Source organism: Zonotrichia albicollis, chromosome 7 (assembly GCF_047830755.1).
Source record: "Zonotrichia albicollis isolate bZonAlb1 chromosome 7, bZonAlb1.hap1, whole genome shotgun sequence".
NCBI classification, from domain to species: domain Eukaryota; kingdom Metazoa; phylum Chordata; class Aves; order Passeriformes; family Passerellidae; genus Zonotrichia; species Zonotrichia albicollis.
In genome coordinates this window covers 31,765,014-31,785,671 of record NC_133825.1, presented here as the reverse complement: position 1 = coordinate 31,785,671, position 20,658 = coordinate 31,765,014, and the positions used below count along the sequence as shown (strand labels likewise).

The 20,658-nt window shown below is 44.0% G+C and overlaps 1 protein-coding gene and 1 long non-coding RNA gene across 9 annotated transcripts in view; one reads left to right on the top strand and one right to left on the bottom strand.

The window, feature by feature from the left end:
* The window catches only part of LOC102064449 (uncharacterized), a 178,843-nt gene that overhangs the window by 41,535 nt on the left and 116,650 nt on the right, over positions 1-20,658 (bottom strand). The gene's annotated exons all lie outside the window — the stretch shown is intronic.
* PAX2 (paired box 2) overlaps positions 1-20,658 on the top strand; it is an 84,075-nt gene that overhangs the window by 51,231 nt on the left and 12,186 nt on the right. For 4 of the 8 annotated variants that reach the window (XM_074544879.1, XM_074544885.1, XM_074544878.1 and 1 more), the window contains exons 6-8: positions 6,813-6,988; positions 8,810-8,936; positions 20,010-20,219. In XM_074544879.1, the coding sequence (XP_074400980.1) occupies positions 6,813-6,988; positions 8,810-8,936; positions 20,010-20,219 (513 nt within the window). Of the gene's footprint in view, positions 1-6,812; positions 6,989-8,809; positions 8,937-20,009; positions 20,220-20,658 lie in introns of those variants that run through there. The other 4 variants (XM_074544881.1, XM_074544883.1, XM_074544882.1 and 1 more) reach the window with 2 other exon arrangements.

The following is a 20,658-nucleotide window of genomic DNA, read 5'->3' as shown; positions in this document are numbered from 1 at the left end:
AAATGCATTTTACATGCTCCCATGATAATCCAAGACTGATCTGGGCACACACTTCATTACACATTTGCACACACAATTCATTACATTTACATTCTCATTGAGCACTGCCATTTTTGCTCATGTAAGCCCTGTATTCAAGCTGCACTGCCCGTTCCTGCTCCATCTAGGGTACTCAGTCATACACAACCCTGTGTGAAAAGCACTGCTGTCAGGCACCAGCACACATCTCACTCTTCCTCAGTCAGGCACACTCATTTTCCTGCACGAGCAGCCTTCCTTACTCACCAATTTCTCATGTGAGCTATACCCTCATTTCAAAACATAAAATCTGTTGTTTCTGAGCCTTTCTGCTTTAAGCCTGAGCATGTAAGAAAGAAATACATACAGTCTATGTGTTGCTGACACACTTAAACTACAGGGACACATGGACCAGCACAGTACTATCAATTAGCATACTGAAATTCAGGTTTGTGGATTCCCTTGAGGCAAATGGACACAGGAATCTGAACAAGTCTGGAGTTCATGAAGGCTAATGGTCTTCCTTGAGGTGATAATCCTCCAGTATTTATGTCCCACTATCCCTATTTCTTCAGGATACTGTACATAATGTATCTTCTTTCACTATCGCAGCGTACATCCCTGATAACATTCCTTCTCTGTGCATTCCTGAACCTTGCCAGCCCCTTCCATGCTCCATCATCTCTATTCTGCATTCACTTAGGATCCTTCCCATCTGAATTTGAGGTTCATCTTTCTCCCCACCAGTTATCACAATCAAAGCACTCAGAATTCTTGCAACACTACTACATGCTAAAACATAGAAGTGACCCATCTAGAGATGACATCTTTTGCACTGTCTAAAAGACCACAAAAATTCTCCTGGAAGGAAATGTAACCCAAAATTTACAGCCTTCCTTTTCCAAACCTCTAACTAGTGGGGCAAGAAAGGCAAAAAGATCACCAGGTAAGGACTGCCATTCCTTGCGCTTATCCTTACTGGGGGGAGTACAGTATTAGTTTAATAATTACTGAGGATGCAAACAGTGTCTCTAGAAACATTGTGACAGCTAGACGGGATGAGCTTGTGTGGATCAGGACATCAGTACCAGACAATCCTGGCCATCTGAAAATGTGTGACCCACTACCTCAGGACAAGGTCCTTGTCCTTCGCCTCTCTCTTGGCTGGGGTCAGTTCAGACACAGATGCAGGATGTGTGCTGTTCCCAGGGGGAGCTTGAGACCCGGGTCTGAAGGCCAGCTCTGCTGGTGCTGGGGTCCTTCGTGTTGCACTGAAGGCAGCATGAGGGCCTGCGCAGGGCTGGCTGCCCTGAATGACAAGCACTGGCTATCGATCGCGTTCTGAACTCAGCCCAGCCGATAGAAGGTAATTAATGACTCCATTTGCCTCAGTACCGAGGAGAACAATTGAGTTTGAAACTGCAACAACTGGCAGTGTAGGGAAAGGCCCCCCGGGATGGACAGGAAAGCTGCCTGACAGGCCCAGGCTGCATGGGGACAAGGGAACACATCAGAGGGGGAAAAAAGAGAAGAGAAATCGGAAAAAGGGAAAGAGCAGTCTTAACACAAAAGTGTGATTTGGGAAGGGGCAGCACATGTATCCACAAATGCTCAGGGAGTGGGAGAGGGCTGCTCTGAGTTGAGCAGCCCGGCAGGGATGGTGCAGGCAGGCTGCAAGAGAAGACAGGGTCGCCTTGTTGGTGCAGAGGGACAGCATTGCAGCAGCCAGCTCAGCACCACTGCATCAGACAGTTGTGCTTCCCTCAGAGCCTTTGACAATTAGATGGGTTCTGCTGTGTCACCCGGCTGGCAGTTCTCATGCCAGTCACATTTGCTTTTGTTATGACTGTGATTTTTATTGGTAGAGCTGCAAGGGCCCAGCTGAAATCAAGGCCCCATGGCACTGCAGGCAGACGTCATAGGAATGGTAACAGCCCCTTCCCTAAAAGAGAGCAGTATCTGCATGTTTGTGTGGTAGCTGCACAGCTTCTCATGACCTTCCTAGATGTTTCTGTGCCACAAAGATTTCCCTATGTCAGCAATACTTCTGAGTTATTTGTTGAGATGGTCCTGTCCCACCCTGAGCAAGAGTTCTGTCTGTCACATGTAGCCAGGGAAGTAATGACTTATGCTACTTTGCGCTAGTTGTCCATTTTGGTGTTTTTGTGGCTTCCAGACCTCAGAATGTCTCTTTGTTTTGGAATTATTTAATGGGCATATTCCCTGTGTCAGATGAAGTCAAGGTTGTTCTGTTGTTCTTTGGCACAGCATTTCCTTGTTATCTGTCAGAATAGCTCTGCGATACCCATGGAGCATTTCTGTGTTTTGTGTTGAGGGTTTACTCTGAACATTCACTGTGTGTACTCCCTTGGCTGTCCCTTGGAGGAGAGATATTTCCTGTCACATGTGCAAGGCCTGATCACACTGACAGCAATGTGTGCCTTTGTGAGGGACAGAGTGATTGAGGCCATGGAGTGCCTCTCAAGCAGTTTGTTAAGATTCTTATGATTTAAAAGAGAGGTTTCCCTTCCACTAAAAGGGAACTGGGAAAGGGGATGATGCTTCTTCCTATTGGGTACACAGTTACCCACGTGGCATCCTCAGACTCATCCTGCAGCTGAAGTCTTCCTTTACTCCTTTGAACAGGACCCCTTCCAATATCTGCTTTCTTGGCAATATAAGCTTTTAGCACTGTTCTTCATCAGCTGAAGTGACTTGCCCACCACAGTGCCATTCCTCCTAGGATCTGACAGACTTTCCCAAATCAGATTTTCCCCATAAGCCCTTTCTTCACTAGCACCCTCAGCCCTCTGATGGACTCTATCTCTTCTCCAAAGTCCTCTCTGGTCTTTTCTGCCACCTTTGCTCATACCCACATGGCTGTCAGCTCTTATACTTTGTATATTACACTACTTGAAGCGTCTCCTGACAGTCCAGCTTACAGAGTCATACTCTTAGATGAGAATTCAACTTTGATCTAAAATCAGATATAAGTGTTTGGCCCTTGCAGTTTCAGAGAAAAAATGAAAACACATCCTCTGTAGGTTTTGACACCAGAAGACAAACACAGGGGACTTACAATCATTTGATTTTGAAGAAAATAAAATGATCTGCAACTGTGAATGTCTCAGCTTTAGCAACACAAGACATACAAACCTGTCTTTCAGGATCACCTCTGTGAAACCTCTGCTTCAAAAGTAAAATATATATGCACAATTCATATAATTGGTCTGTGAAGTTTGGGATTCATGCATTCTACCATTACTAAGCCAAATCCTACTGCAAGCTGTTTAGACAAGATCGGCATCGAGGTACCCTGCAGGCCTCTGTCAAAGTTTCCTTGCTTTTGCAGATTTTAAAGCATAGGCTAGGGCAGAGTGGCCCATCCCCCTCCTTCATCCCTCTCCCCTCCAGGAATTTCAACCTAAACTAAAGCATTGTCTTTTGCCTTACAACTTTTGTACCCCTCTCTATCCATTTGCTTGCTTTGATCATTCTTATTTCTTATTTAACCCCATTCTTTACCCTTCTCTTTCCCTCATCCTTCTCTTTCATTTCCTGTAGACTGTACAGATGCTCTCTCATCAGCTGGTCCTGGGTTTCCCAAATACACATACACGCTTATGTGTGCACATGCACACGCACACACTCTGACATAAATAAATAAATAAATAGAAAGGTCAGTGAGCAGAGCAGCAATAACCCCTAAAACAGTACTATCAGAGGGACATGATTGATCAATTGAATTCCATAGCAGCTCAAAAATGTGGGATTAAGTAGTGTATTATACGCACAATGAGTTGAGGCATGATGTTCATTTCAAGTTCATTTCGCCAGCCCTCTGCCACCAGATCAGGCAATCAATAGGGGCAGCAGATATCATATATCACCTCTCTCCGTGCTAGGCAGAGAGCACCATAATCTCCCGCAAATTTAGAGTGACAGATTTGTCAAGATCTGAAGGGCCCCTGAATAAATGAAGGAAAAGAGACTCTTACAGCGACTCAGGAAAGCTGTGATTTCAGCTTCTTCACACAAAGGCATGGCCTGTGCACACGCAGGAGACACATGTGCACAGGGCTCTGAAGGCAGACAGAATTGCAAATAGCTGTGCATGTGTGTACAAATCTGTGTAACCACTCAGGGCAACTCACTAAGGGTAAAATCTAGTTTAATGACAATCAGTGAAAGTTTTACTGTGCATCAGGCCACTCACACCAAACACCAGGTGGAGTTTAAGGCTGCCATCCTTGAAAATCAGGTATAGCCAAAACCAGCAGCCACAGGCAAATGCCTGGTCAGGTATGTACTGTGATGCAGAATCTAAAGAATAACAGAATAATTATCTACTGCAAAAATACCCATGTGTATTAGTGTCATGGTGTGTACAATCATACACACTGACTGACATGTGGAAAAATCCACAAAGACAAACAGCTTCACAGGTTGCAGACAGGTTCAGGCTGATACAGAAACATTTTTTTTTTTCCTGAGTCTGGACTCAGGAGTTCTGTGCTAGCTTTCTGCAGGGAAGAACAGAGTTCTAGTCCTCCTGAAATTCAGCACCTGCAGAAACAGCCCAGTGTCATATAAAACATAAAAACTGTACTGACCCACACAGTGTGCAGTCCACCAAGCCTAATCCTTGCTTTGTTTTCTTAGTCAAATCTGTCATGAACTCCAGATTTCAGGAAATTTATAACTTTCTCTTGGGCAAATAAGCCTGGGGAGAGGAGAAAACTCCAGGGATCAGTGCCAGTAAACAGCCTTGCTCTGGCTTGTGGTGGAAAAGAAAGAGAGAAGAGGCTGTTTGAGGGAAGGCTGCTGGCAGGGACAAATCAATATGTAATATTTTCTATGGTCTTGTGAGTGGTACTGTACTACGCTACTGTATATAATGTACTATTGATTATATCATATCGTATAATCACCTATAAACGGATATATCTCATAGCCAGAAGGCAGCAGGCTCAGTCATAACTCTGGGCCACCAGTTGGGCATTAACTGCGCCAGGAAAATACCATCCTGGCACTATCCATGAGCTAAAAGAGGAAGCAGTAGAATGGTATTGTTCTGGATGCTGCACAGTGAATGTCACTCCAGGCTCCTGGGAGCATCATGCGTCCATGAGCACCTCATGATTGCATGGAGGAAGGAAAAGGTCTATACAGAACCCTGGACCAATTTCCTGACAGCAGATTTCTGAGATTCACTGACTGGAGGCCACCAAGAAAGGCTTAAATATGAGGCATATTAGTGAAAAACCAGGAAGATAATTGCAGCACAAGAGGGAGAACCTGATCTTAGGTTAGTCTGGGTGATAAGGCAGGCCGACTTGTGTCTGATGAAGCACAGTAGGTAAGGATTCAGCATGGAGAGTATGGAGGTGTATCAGCATGGATGAAGGAGGGATTATTGCCAAAGTTAGGCTGAGATGTGACAGCAGAAAGATACTCAGCACAGTTGGAGGAGATTATAATGAGCAGACTTGCCTTAGATGAGATGAGGGATTATGACAGAGGAAGATTCACTTCAGCTGGGACAGGAGGTTATAACAGACAGACTCACCTTGGATATGACAGATGCTAATAGCAGGAGACTTACTCTAGATAAAAAGGGGTTATAACAGAGAAAAATGCACCTCATTTGAATTGGGGGATAACAGAGGGAAAAAAACAAACCAAACCCAGATAGGTGATCAGATGGTTTATCATAGGAAAAAAATCACTCTGGATGGGGCAGGGCATTTATAATGGATTCACAGCAGAGGGGATGAGTGAGCTGTAAGGGATGTAGGATGGCACAACAGAAAGAGAGACACCCTGGAGCATGGCAGAAGGCACTGCTGTGAGATTGGACTGTGTCAGAGGGCTGTTGTAGGGACAGAGATGCACTTCCAGGGAAGCTTCTACCAGAATGCAGCTATATTCCTAGTAAGAACAAAGTAGTACAAGGAAGGCTGAATCCCACTGAGCAGGTGGGAATTTTGTAATTCCCACCTAGGTTTTGTAATACAGTAATTCATTTTGGATAAGAAGGGAGACTGGCAGAGACAAAGAGTCATCTCATTTTGGAGGGAGTTTTATAACAGAGATATGGGTCATGATAAATCACAAGCTACACATAGGTGAATGGGACAGAAACCAACATATGTTGGAAGGGATAGCTGCCCTGCAGGGAGGGATTTGTCTCTGGTGAAACATGGAGTCAGAAACCAGATTTCCCTGTTATCTAAGGGGAATGAAAGGATATGATCAGATGAAATTAGAACAGTGATAGCAGCTCATAGGACTGGGGAGCTACAACAGAGACTGTCTCCCCTCCAAACTGCAAGAGAGCCTTTTTCCCATTGCAGGCTCCCTCAGTCCTCTCCACTACAGCCCATCCTCAGCACTCTTGTTTCTCTGTGAACTGCTTCTCCAGTGGTCTTCTAGCGATGCTAATCGCTGTGCTTTGCTCCCATTTTATGCTCGGCAGTGGAGATTTGGCAATTTTTAACACTGAAAATCAGCGGAACCGAAACTCATCTCTGAGCTAAGCACCATTCTCCACAGCCTCACTCATCCTGGGCAGGAGAATCCCACAGAACCCACCGGAGCAGCCTGGCCACTCCATCAGAGAGAAGGGGGCTCCTCTTGGACCCCTGCAGCCTCCTCTTCCCTCAGGAGTGGCACAGCTACCTGGGTGGAGGCACAGAGCCTCCCTCTTTCCTGCTCTGTTCTTGTCCTGCATCCATTACCCATCCAAGCCAGGGTGGTGCTAACTCCCTGTTTTCTCTGTCTGTGCCCTGCAGATGTATCCGAGGGCTCAGTTCCCAATGGAGATTCCCAGAGCAGCGTGGACAGTTTGCGGAAGCACCTTCGTGGCGACACTTTCACCCAGCAGCAGCTGGAAGCTTTAGATCGAGTTTTTGAGCGTCCTTCTTACCCTGACGTCTTTCAAACATCAGAGCACATCAAATCTGAGCAGGTGAGGGCCTGGCCTGGTAATGGGAACCCACAGGCACTGCGAGGATGATGGCAGGGAGATTCCCCTTCCAAAATCCCTCTCCTCCTCTCTGTCCCTTGTTCTCATGCTGACCTGTTATTGCACATACCTTTTACAGCCCTTTCTATTCATAACTGTATCACTGTGCTTATACACAAGCTTTACCTCTTCTGGTAAACTTGCCATAAATGTGCACACTGTGCTCTCCCTACATCCCCATGACCACTTTTCCCTCTGCACACAGACCTGTCTGTAGCTTGCCATGAACATGCCTACCCCCCATCTATCTTCACTGGCAGACAGCACTGCATAGAAACTCCTGCACCCTGAGATTACACTGGTGACCAGCGAGCCACAGGGTTGGGTTTAAATGGATCATTTTCCTTCATGGCCCAAAGCTGACACTCAACTCCTATCTCCAACATAGTTTTCCACACTTCTGCAGCTCTGCCCACCTTTTCTTTACTCCCCCGCTCTCCCAGCCTTTTATCCCAAAAGCTGTTTGTCTTAATAAAATGAAAATCAAAAGTCTTTTTAAACCGCCCCAAGCCATAAACCAACAAAGGAAGAGAAGGAGAGGTTGGCTGTGGACTCCCTTCATCCCAGAGTCCCTGGGTTTATTACAATGAATAACCTTTATTTACTTTCATTAGACTATTAAGCACCAGCACAGTCATTTTTCCCCCTGAAACTCTGAGCAGGGCCCATAAAGCAAATCCAAAGCCTAATTGAGTTCATTTTAATTTCTCTCCGATCACAGCGAATTACTCTGGTGATAAATCAGGGGGCAGGCTCACCCCCAGTAGAAGGCCTAATTTGCAGCTAATTACAAAACTGATTTCTACAGGAAGATCAATACAAGAAGGAATTGGAAATGACTAGGCAGTCCTAGCCAAGCAGGGACAGGGGTGGGGAGGGGGCAGCATGCGTGGAACCTGCTGGAGGAGGGGAAGATGTGGGGAGGGGGTTGGGGAAGTGCATGGAAAAAAACAGAGGAGAAAGAGCAGAAAATCAGTTTTAATTTAACGTAATATTAATCAGAGCAACTTTTCCTGCTGTTTTGTAGCCTTCCTGGTTTCTCCAGCTCCCGCGTCTGGTCTGGAGGCTGCCACAATAAAAAGGCAATTACCAGAGGCTTTCGGACAGGACACCCTTTCAGATTCAATGGCTCTCCCCCTCCCACCCTTCTGTTAGCCATGTGGCTCCCCCCTCCCCAATTTCATACCCCAATGCACAGAGTGACAGAGGCAGGGGATGAGGCTTCTTTGTTTTTAAAAAGCTAGGACAGAGGTAACAGCGGAGGGGAGACAGGCGACCCAGGCAGAGACCCTGGTGACAGTGCGCCAACACTGGCTGCTTCCTACAGCCTGCCTGTCCTAGTCATGTCATTGTAGTCCTATGCCCCAGCTGTCCTTGTCACCAGGGCAAACACCTCCCATCTCCACTCAGCCAAGAGGAGGGGATGTGGATTTCCCCCTTCTTTTCCCATGGGCTGGCACAGACAGCCACCCCCATCCCCACAGCATCAAATGAGGGCTCAGCCATACCACAGATAACAGGCCAGATCCCTCACCTCTCTTCCCCTTCACAGCATCAAGCAGGCAGGTGGGATAGTTCATCCTAGGATACCCCCTCCTCATCCCCCTCAACCTTCTTGTCACTTTATCTTCTCCATTTCCTCCTCCTCCTCCTCTTCCATCTGTGCAAGGGTTTGCATCTCTCCTCTTCCTCCCCCCCATCTGTGCACCCTTCCCTTTCTCCCATCACATCAATAGCGAGCTGTCTTTCTCCTCTCTTCCCCAGGGTAATGAGTACTCCCTCCCAGCTCTGACCCCTGGTCTCGATGAAGTCAAATCAAGTCTATCCACCTCTGCTAACCCAGACCTGGGGACAAATGTGTCAGGACCCCAGACGTACCCTGTGGTGACCGGTAAGCTGCCTGACCAAACAGCAGAACCAAGCTTTTTATTTATTTCCCTCATCACCATTAGCTTCTGCTTTTTCTGCTAATGCAAGATACCCCTCTGTGGCAAACAAGGAAAGAGACAGAAAGATTGTGGAGAACATGAGGGTTCAATAGAAGTTTGAAATTCAGAGTGTTGGCAGTTTTGAGTACACTTAGATGTGTCCAAGTATGACTCAAAAATAGGCAAACCCAGATGTGAATCACAAACCTGTGTGCCCAGATGGGGCTTAAGGTTGGGATGTTGGTGGAGAACAAATATGTCCAAATACACACTGATTTTTTTCCTTTGTATCTAAGAACAACGGGGTCATGACTTACCCATGATCTTCACTTGCTTTTCTTTTGGAGAAATAATAGTTTTATTCAGCCCTGGCATTTGGAAGGGGCATTTGCAAATTAAAAACTGAGATCTGCTGAACTGCAACTGCTAAACTCCCTCCTTCTTAAGTCCATGAGTCTCTTAGGAAAGCTGGCAAAAATATTTGTTCACAGCCTTTCCTCATGTGTGGGCACCTTAAACTCAAGTGTCTGGGAGAGTAGAAACTGTGAGCAAGCACATGAAAGCAGACAAATCAGGATGCAGAGAAATAGGAGCAAGCCCTGTAGCAGATGCTTCACTGAAACTTCCTTTTTGCTGGTAGCACATGCGGAACCTGAGTGGCACAGTTTAGCCTGAGGCCACGGGTCACTCCCACACTGTCCTGATACTGGTGTAGGCTGCCTGTCCTGCGTGTGTCTAGAGCCATAAGGAAATATTCTGGTGTCACAGCCCTTCTTCTCAAGGCCTTGGTTGCCATTGGTGGCTGCCTCTCCTTTTCCTTTTACAGCTACCACACTTGCACATCTCCTCCTGGGTAGATAAAGTGACTGCAAGGCTCAAGTGACTTGCCCCTGTTTGGAATATTCCCCTTTCTCGACAATTTTTGCAGCCCCTCTAGAAACCTCGTGGTAGAAGTTGAGAAACAACTCATGACAAAGGTCTAAGTCCTGTTAGTAAGGGAAGAAGCTTCTTGTCCCTTGACCAAAAAGGTGTCCTCTGATGGCACAGAATCAAGAGCATTGGAGTATGTATCTCTATTTTTGCTTGCAGAAGCCCCAGCTAATAGCTCCTGATGTCAGGGCAGCTCATGGCTGAGGCAGGCAGTCATTGCTTGTTCAGCAAACGTTGAGCAAAGGCATATTGTTGTATGCAACTTTTGGCTACCAAGAACTTTGGGATCAGGCAGGATTAGTAACAGTTAACTCAAACACAGAGGACATCCAGCATGTCTGCAAAATCTCATGGAGAGCATGGGAGATGAACTATATTATTCAGGAAATGTCTGGAAAGTATGACATCCCAGACCTTTTTCATGGCTTTTACAGCTATCAGGCTTGATTCAGAATCCTTGTAGACATGCAGTTTCTTAGCCAACCAGAAAAAAAAAAGGCTTAGCTGTGGCAAAAGTGTTCTACCTTTCTTTGTATTTGCAAAACTCAGCTGTCATTCATCTACTGTTTAGCAGATTCACATCTCTTACAGGAAATATCTTCTTGTCTTTGAGGGGCAAAGCCAGTAGGAGAGCAAGGCAAATCCCCACAGCTAAATGTAGAGATGTACACAGCTAAATGTAAAGATGGTGTGTCTACAATCAGTTTAAGATTCAAAGAAGCCATGAAAATAGTTCTTTTTAGTCCTTTTGCCTAAGTGAAGATGGTGCATTCTAGCTTGTCAATGTGAGAGGAGGCTTCCTGAAGGCTGGGACACTAAACAAGCCTTAGACATGACTCTCACAAGGGCACAGCATGAGGCAGATTTGCTCTCACAGAAGAGACCGTAGGCTGAGGAAAAAAAAATTCCTCAGGTCCCTCCCACCCTGTGCTACCCCTACTCTGTTCCCTGCCACACTCCCAGCTCAGCTTGAGAACATCCCCATCTGATCCATCTGGATCCAAGAGTGAGAAAAGTTCATTTCAGACCCAGCTTGACATTCCCAGGTGGCAACTTAGCACTAACATCTCAATCTGTATGCGACATTTCAATCAGTACAGAGTAACAAAAGCAGAACTATTAGCACTGGGAGCTGTTCACTGGTGGTAATGATGGAGAAACTCAGAAACTGGAAATGAAAAGGGGAAGAAAAAGCCCCTCAACAACCTGAAAGGCATCAAGGGAAGAGGGGTGGAGAATTTTTCCTGTACACTTAGGCCAGGATCCAATGTTTGGATTAATGGTGCCATTACCCAAGAAAGGACTTCAGATAATGTTCATTCTTAAAATGTTTTTGCTGGCAATTAAATGGTTGCAGGTATTGATCTTCATTGATCTGATGTTCTCAATCTGCATAATCTATTAAAGATGAATGATTCATGATATGTTTGCTATGGGGCTGGGCAATGCTTTCAGGAAGGAGCAGAGATGTGAGGAACTCAGTCCTGCCCCCTGATCTACCCCAGCTAGAAAATTAAGGAAGAGGCATGCGGATTTCTTTGGTATCACCCAGCTCCTGATCCCAGGAAGGGATATTGGAGTAATAGTGAGGTTTTTTTGCTGGGTGCCTCTTTTGCTGCTATGGTATTATCCTTGAAATGCCTCACAAAATGTCCAGGGCAGTCTGTGAATTCAGGTGATACCTGACACCTGAACTCACATTTTCACATTATGAAACAAACCTACCCATGCAGGGTACAAATTCTGTGTGGAGTCACTTCACAATGTGAGACTTAGAGCTTCAGTCTGCAGGCAAGTCTTCCCAGCTTAGTCTTCCCAAACAGAAAAACATAGTACTAGGTCTTTCCACACCATAGCTGTATGATACCAGATCATACAGTCTTCAGAAGGTCTTCCTTTCTGAAGACTTCAGAGAAAGTCCTTTTTTCTGGCTCATGATTAACTGTCCTCAGCAAGCTCTTTCAGCTCACATCATTCTGAGACCTCACCCCTCCAAAAGGCATCAAACCCTCAACAATCTGTAGCTACCTAAAATCTTGAAATGTAGTGAGACAGTTAAGGAATGGTGTTGCTGAAGTCCCTTTATCTGTCTGGGAGCTTCTTGGAACTGAAGAGCTGGAAATGCTGCAAAACAGGCAGCCACCTCTTCAGCTGGCCAGAAGGCCCTCCCCAAAGCCCTGGGTATCTGTTCAAAGACACAGCTTAGCACCACAGCTGTGTACAGCCCAGCCTTGCCTAGTACTGCCAATATCAAACACTCCCTTTCAGACAATTATTCTATTAACATATCTTAGCTGGCTCATTTATTACTCAAATATCTGAAAGCAAGTAAACAAAACCATTTTTTACTATGGAGCAAACAGGTCATCGCTATCTCTCCCTGTTAAGTATGTTCAAGGAATGTCCATGAATGAGCTGTCACTTAGTGACTTGCTGGACACTAGGCTAGGAAACCTACCCTGCTGTCCTTCATATGGAACAGACAATGCAGAAATTTTCAACTGCATTGTGAACATTCAGAGAGAGAAAAAAGTTCATGGATTTTACCTTCCTCCAGACCTCCCCTCTCTGGCATACAATGAGGGTTTTTTCAGTTTATTTTTTAATTCAGATATGAATGTATGCAAAAAATGTTGGAATTACTGAAAAAAAAAGGATTCTTGCTATACCTGAAAGACATAAAGTAGTATTCACACAGAATCTGATTTTCAGGAAAGCAGTGATGCTAATCATGGGGAAATTGCTGGCTAGACAGTTGGAAAGATTTTCTGAAATGCTAAACAATCCTTCGAGAACTTTAGCCTCCCGCAGATGTTATTTCCCTAATTTCAGATTAGCGAGTGAACCAAAGAGAATTCTGTTCAGTTCAATATCTGGTCATTTAAAATGAAGAAACAAACTCAGATTTGAAAAAGCAGGAACATTTGTTTTCCTCAAAGTAAGTGAATTAGAGTTGGTAGGAAAGAATGAAATCTATTCTTTTTAAAATATGGTTCTTAAACCAATCCAAATTCCTTCTTATAGCTATCCTTCCCTCCAGTTAATAAATAATTTTTTAATGCAAAACCTGCTTAGAAAAGCTTGCTTTTTCTGTTCTAATATATTTAGGAAGTCAGGGAACTTATGGTCATTTTATTTAATTAGCATGAATAATTACAAATACTGTTTTTAATTTAATTCTAATTTCCATACAAATATAACTTGACACAGATAACAAGTAAAAAGTTAATAATCTAATAAAATAATAATATGGACTCATCGTTCACTATTTTGCCATGTAATAATATGTGAAGACAAATTATATTAAACAACATAATTGCTTAAATAAATGTGCACATGATGTAGTTCATCTACTTAGCAAAAACTGAAATAACTATGTTTAGGGTGAATTTTTAATTTGTCAAAATATTTGTTACCTCCCATAAAATTCAAGCTTGTAGCGAACAGCCTCACAGTGGAAATGTAAAACAAGTTGATCCAATTTGCTGTTTTAAATAATGACTAAAATTGACCATTACATTCAGTGGCACTTGTAAAGTTACAGTGAGAGGGGAAGTATTTTCTTCTCCTTTTCTTTGTTTTACTGGTGAAAAATTCCTGCCTTACTCCAGTCCACTTTAGCCTCTGATACCAGCAAGCAATGGCCCTGGTCAGGGCTTGACTCATCTGACTTAAATAACCTGCATAGCAAACAGCTGGGGGGCCCAAGCTGGCTTTGGTGATGGCAGATCCCAGATGCTGACCCCACCCAGCAGCCCGGCTGCAGTCAGCTCTGGGTGCTCCAATGCCCTGAAAATGGAATTTGATTATCAATCATGCATCTACTACAAGGTTGTTACTACCCTACCTCACTAAAATGAAGGTAGTACTTTCTGTGAGCAAGACTGTCAAATTGAAGATGAGGAACTGGCCAAAGCAGAAGTCCACAGGACCTCCAAGTTTAATCTGCCATTTCCCTTCTTTAAGAAGAGATAGCATCTTCTTATCTAGTCAAGGAATTTGTAAAAGCAAAAGGTGTTACTATTCTTTTCTGGGACCAAATGGCTCAGAGTGATAGATGGTCAGATGAATGATCCCTGAAACAGACAGGAACAGGGGTGATGGGGAAGGAATCACATAAACTATTTATATGCATTCAGTGGAATTTTCACTGACAGTAACTTTATGATGTTGAAAAAAGCAGCTGGTGGGCTTTAAAGGCATATTCAACTGAAGAACATAGAAATGGATGGGCCTAAAAGAAATAATATCTTTGCTTTCCTTAAATTAGCATTTAAGTGGACAATAGCAGTGAGTGAAAATAATGTCATATAATGACAATAGCAGTGAATTGGCATTCCCAGTCCAATTTTCTTCAGCAAGAGGCAGCATTGCAGGCTGCCACACTCTATGCTGCTGGACAAAAGGGGACTTTTTTAGAGAAAATAATTGTATTATATTGTCTTTCCAGCAATTTAAGTTTTGCCTTTTCTTCTGAAGTTAAATGAAGGATCCAATGAGTACGATTTTGATAAAAATTCTTGCGATGTATACATTTGCCCAGTGTAGCAAGACTGTGCTTTACACCTGATTTAAGCAGACATTAATAACTTTTGGTGTCTGTCAACTGTACTGGATTAATCAGGCTCACTTTTTGTACAACCAGAATTGCCCACTGCAGTCTTTCAGAGAAATTGAAAGCTTAGAGTAATCTTTGTTCCATCTTTTTAAGTTTACCACTGCTGTGGGCTACCCAGGAAGATATATCCTATCTTGTGATCAGTAAAATACCATTATGATGGAACCTTGGAGTTACCTATAATGAGGACTGTATGAAAAACTAACAGGTTTTGCATTGCCCAGTATATATTTCAAAAGCATTTTGTTTAAGAGGCAACACTCAAGTCACAAAACAGCAAGGAATAAACACATGCTACATTTCAAGACAGGTAGAAATTGCCAGATCCAATGGGCTGGGACTCAAGAAAGGCAACAATATAAACTCCACTGAACTTCTCTGTTTGTCAAGTCCACAAGTTGCACGCATATCTTTCTCCCCTCCACCCAGGACTTCAAAGCATATCTTTCCTCTTCAGCTCCATCTTTATACAAATGTACTGAGAGCCACATGAAATAGGCTCCAGTAGAGTTCCCAAGTGATTAGGATTCAAGTAGCTTCAAAGAGTAAGTCCAGATCACAGGACTACTGGAAGCTCCGTGTTTTACTCCATATGAAGGGTATACAATTTTCTCTTCAAAGTAATATACAGAGTTAGCATGTCAGTTTACTTGGAAAGCAGCAGTTGATCAGATCAGACTAGACATAAAATCTAGATTTATAATATTCAGTTTAATGAAAAAATACAGAAAATACATTACAAAATTTGACGTGGGATGTGATGTCACAACAGCATTGACTCTTAGGGGAAAGCAGCCCAAGGTTGTTAAGAGCATGGGTGAATGTGTGCACAAACAGAAAAAAATCTGATAGGCACACTCTCCAGTCAGTAGGAAGACAAGAAAGGTACAACAAGAAGCAGGTTAATCATAGGACACCTATAAGTTCTTCTAGCAAGGATCTGTTATGATCAGAGAAGAGAAAAAACACTGTGCAACTTGAAAAATGCTCTCACAACAGAAAACCTAGGAAACTAAGAATAGGAAAAGTGGTTATTCTGATATGACAGTAAGCAAAAGGAACAGTATGCTGTGTGAGTCCTGTCTGGTCTTCTGTATGGCTTTTGGAATTTGAGGCAAGATCACCACAAGGGAGAAAGTGATGTAGCTCCACTGCCTATAGTGTAAACTTACCAGTCTATGAGTTCTGAGAACCCAGTCCCTTTCTGTTTACCACAATGAAACTCTTCTTAGGAATAGAGAACACAAATACAGAAAAAGACATTTCAGAGGTGGGTATAAGGATAGAATTCAAAACACCTGAGATAAGATTCAGCTTTGGCACAGGGCCCCTACACAAATTTGAGTATTCTTCTCTGGGCTCAGTTCCTCACAGATAAAAGAGTGATCCCTAAGCAATGCTGTAAAGATATGTGTTGTGAAGGGTGGGGCACTGGGGTCATACAAATATTTGATAGAGACCTCAGGAAAAGACAAAAAACAGGAAACATTGCCAAGATGGTAAGCAGGGTTAAATGGGTGTGTGAGAGCTATCCCTCATGCATGGATGTGCCATCTTGGTATTCTTTGTGTACTATAAAGGAAAGGAGCACTGGATGCAGATAGCTTATCCTCCAGGAAAACAGCAATGAAAAACAAGCAGCTCATGTAGTCCTGCAACCAACCCCCACCCCACTTCCCTTGCCTTCAGCAGGAGAGAACATGATAAAAGCTGAGATGAGTCTCCATAGGAACCCAAAGCTGTGAATCTTCCTCTCACTCTGTCTGGCCAAAATCCCTTCATTCACAGTAGGAATTTAGGCTAGAGATCACCAGTTCTTGCTCTCCACCAAAATACCAGAAGAGAGGGCCAGAATGGAATAACATAACTCAGAAAATGGTTGAAAACTCAGAAAACAGTCAGAAAGAGAGGAGTAGGTGATTCACAAAATGTTGCCCTCTGCTATGTTTCCAGCTATATCCCCACCCTGATGAGTTTCAAGTTTCCCCCACCACGACAGTGGGTGATACTTTTTTTGCCACCTATAAACAAGGATATTGCCTTTTAGAAGAATAAAAGAGATTGGGGCAGGAATATATTTCTGCTGATTTGGAAAGGGGTTGCAAACTCATTCCCCTCCACTCTCCTCCCATTTGATTTCAGGTTGGTATTCCAGCCCTAGGAGAAAGATATACCTTGGGATTCACTGAAGGAGCCTTACTAAGAAACATTCCCAACAAAACATAGACAAACCAAAATTGCACTGCTCCACAGCTTGCTGGCAGTAGTGGTACTTGGGATAGGCAGAGGCAACTTCTCCATCACAAATATGAAAGAATTAGAGAATGGAGAAAATCAAAATTGAAAACATAAAAGATGCAGCTGAAGTTTGAGGTGGTTAAAATGAAAAATGAGACTGTGCCATTCACAGGTGGATAGATAGATCAATCAATTGATTTCATATACAGTGACATGCTTTGGAGCTATAATTCACTACTGGGGCAATTATTCCAGCATAGCAGTGGCAGGAGTTATACCAGAGACAGAATTCAGGTGCTTTTAGTCAGTGGAGAGTTGGACAACAAAGAAGTAAAAAATGGTAAATGCCATCCATCAGTAAAGATACATGTGATATAAATTATGTCTGTGCAGTTGCAGAGTGTAGAGGGAAAGACAGACAGATAAATAGACACATATAAGTCTGAGTTTTAGTTGTGCAATCATTCGCTGTCTGACCTTATCCTCGCCTCCTTTCCACTATTAGAGAGAAGAGTGTTTAGCATTATTGTGTTCAAGTCTCTTTGCCATGTTACTGTTGACTTTATCCCCCCACACACTGAGTAAATGGCGATGGCTCTGGAAGGTGCAAGGAATTTTTCTTCATAAGCCTTGATGTGTTCAAGAGAGGGCTGGGCTCATCTCCGCTGTGAGTCTGACAGGGGTTTTAACAGCCTCACAACATTGGGACAAATAGCTCCTGGTCCCTTAACCCTTCCCAGCTTTGCAAGGCAAGGCCTAGCACTGTTATTCCCATTGCAAGGGCTTTACACAGTCTTTCAGGCTGAAATCCTCTCTGTGGTGGCTGGGCAGAGCGGAAATCCAGGGGCTGGATCAGATTGGCCTAATGCTACAGCAGCTTAAGCGGTCTGTTTTACCAGAGATTATGGTTTCACTTACACAGAGCGCCTGAAAAATGCTGCGGTTTAGGAAGGATTATAGCTGAAAATTCCATGCTTTAAAAGAGAAATAAAGCAGGGGAGGGACTAGGAAACCCAACGTGCCTGGGGGCTGTGCAAACAGGATTAACCCCTGCCCATAGCACCTCTTGCTTCTGCCCACCCATGCTTCCATGTCCACCTTATTCTCTGCCCTTTCCTCCTCAGCAGTTCCCCACACCTGTTGTCTCTTGTATAATAAAAAGAGTTGAAATAAGAGTGTGGAAAATGCCTAGGACTGAAGTGTCCCCAGTTTATTTACGTATCACTGTCAAATGACTTCCTTGAAAAATACCCCTTTACTCGCAGCCTGTGAAAGCCCAGGGAACTTTTGGACCTCTGCCTGCAGATAGGTCTAGTCATCCAAATTATCTTGTATCAACATTATTTGGATAAAGGCTTCAAGCACTCCCAGAATGCTGGTGGTGACTCTGCCTCTTTGGTCTGAAAGTAAATCTGTGCATTCCTTGCCTTGCAGAGAACAGAGGATACAGGAGCAAAATAGCTTGGGGGGGTTCTTGATCTACAGAGACTGGCTCTGGCACGTGAAGGCTCACTAGTGGGACAAGTAGGACAGTGTATGGTTGTAAGGCAGAAGCTGGGTGCTGATGGGCTGCCTATTCTGGGGACTTTAATTAAAATAAAATAAAATCCTGTAAAATAAAATCCAGATACTCCAAGTTCCGTTCCCCATATCCTCCACAAAAGGTCCTTGGCAAACAGAGCTTTGTACCAAAAAGGGAAAAGAAATGATGATGCTCACTTAGCGTACCAGTGACTTGACTTAGTAAACTAAGTGAGGACGAAGTGTATCCCTCTTGGCCAGGACTGATCCTTCCTAACTAATTGAAACATGAGCGTATGTCTTTGCTGCAAAGAAATCTTGGTGATGAGAGACCTTTGCTGGCCACCCATGTTAGAAGTACTTGGAGTAGAACACAGATGGCAAACTATCATTTTTGCCAGGAAGCAAATCTTTAGGAAACAAATATCTCAGGGTAAACAGCATTCACAGAGAGAAATTGCCCAGCCCTTTATTGTCTAGGTGAGCACTACAGCCTCACAACAAGGTGCCTAAAGTTAATTAAGCCAGGTCTATATTAATGAAGTCAGATTTATGTCCTAATTATATGTCACATTTCTATTTCTCTGTATAAATCAAAACCACCAGAACTAAATTATTTCATAGGCCATTGGCAATAGTTGCCATCACAGCGGATGCTTTGGTAGATAATTTGGATTGGATCTGATTCATATCATCCATGCTTTGCTTTCAGGTGTCCAAATACATGACTCTATTACTACTGACCCAACAGCAGTGGGTGTTCTGGAGTACTCATGCTTTAGGTCACAGAGTTCTTCAATTCCCAAACATCCTACTCGGCAGCCAAGTTAGGAACAGTGACAAAGGATCAGAAATGGAGGCCCAATGCAAACAACAATGAAAATTAGATCTTTTACAAATCCCCTACATTTCCTCTCTTCCATTATGTCTCTCTGTCAAGGTATCTATCTGGCAAAACTACACTCTGGGAACAATCAGAGTCAGTCTTGACTGTTTTTATGATTAAATCTCCAAAATGTGCCACTGTGAACAAGATCAATTGATTGATCCATCTGTCTATCCACCTATTAATTGCACAGTTCCATTTGTATTTTAACCTCAAACTCCAGCTATACCATTTTTGTCAAGCTTTTATGAAATTTGGGTAGAGAAGCTTTGGCCATTACACCCAGCAATCGGTTTAATAGATGCTTATAGCAAGGCTACTCTCCTGAGGAAGGTAATCTTGAGTTTGAAGAGAAAAAGTGGTGCAATTCCTTGGACCCAAACTGTGTAAGCGTAGCATCTTCATATGCCTTTGGCCAGCAAAAAAAAAAGCAGCAGGAAAGGGAGCACAAAAGCTTCAGAGCATTCTTCTTCCCAATCCTATGCTTGTTCCTGTCCTCCCTCTCCTGCATGTTCCCTCCCTCACCTCCTTCTCTTCTTGCCTCCCATTCCTCCCCTCTGCCACTGCACTCCATTCCCCTCATCTCCTGCTGCTCTGGGGAGGCATTCCTGCAGTCTGAGCCTAGCCCCCAGGCACATTTACTGCTGTTGTCTCAGCACTGGCTCCTCTGCTCTACTCCTAGCCTTTTTATTTTTATTTTTGTTTTAAAATTAATTTCCCTGTAGATTTTAACCACTCCATTTTCATTTACCCATTTTGTTCTTCCTCTCCTCCCTTCCCCACCCTCCTCTTCCTTCCCCTGTTCCCTTTGTCTGTCTGTGTCCATCCCTTACCCTACCACAGAAAACCTCTCCTCTCCCCTCAGTATAAAGCAAGAGCCTCATGGAGCCTCTCTCACCCCTTTCACCCCCACCACGCCGGTCGGCTCTGGGCAGGCTGATCTTCAGCCCTTCCACATGGCCCTTTCAGACGATGCGTCCACGCCTTGCTACAGTGCCTTCCTTCATCATGGTGCCCACTTTGGGCAGTCCAGCAGCCAGCCTCTGATAGCAGGTAACCGGCCTTGGCCACAAACTGAGCGGGGATGCTGTAGGCAAGGGGTTCAGTTTCATCTGATGGGGAGGCAAGTAAATGCTGCAAGCTCTTTGAGTGCAAGTGGGAACCAGAGCAACCATGCGCCAGGTCTGCATCTGCAGTGTATGTTCTCAGCTCCATGAAAAATCAAAAAGTTTTCATGCCTGTCCTTCTTTTTAAAATAAAATGGGAAAAGAAGCTGTAACTACCTAGAAGTGACTGGGTGTCCCAATTGGATTGGGTTTGGGACTTAGCATAGAAACATTCATACAGCAAAATCCAGTGTTGACTCAATAGCCATGAGTAGGCATGTACTGCAGGCACAATACAGTGTGCTAGCCCGAGGCAGATGACAGCAGCGTGAAGATTCCAGCCAGCTCTAGGCCTGCCTGGGTTGTTCAGCACGGGTTGCAGATAC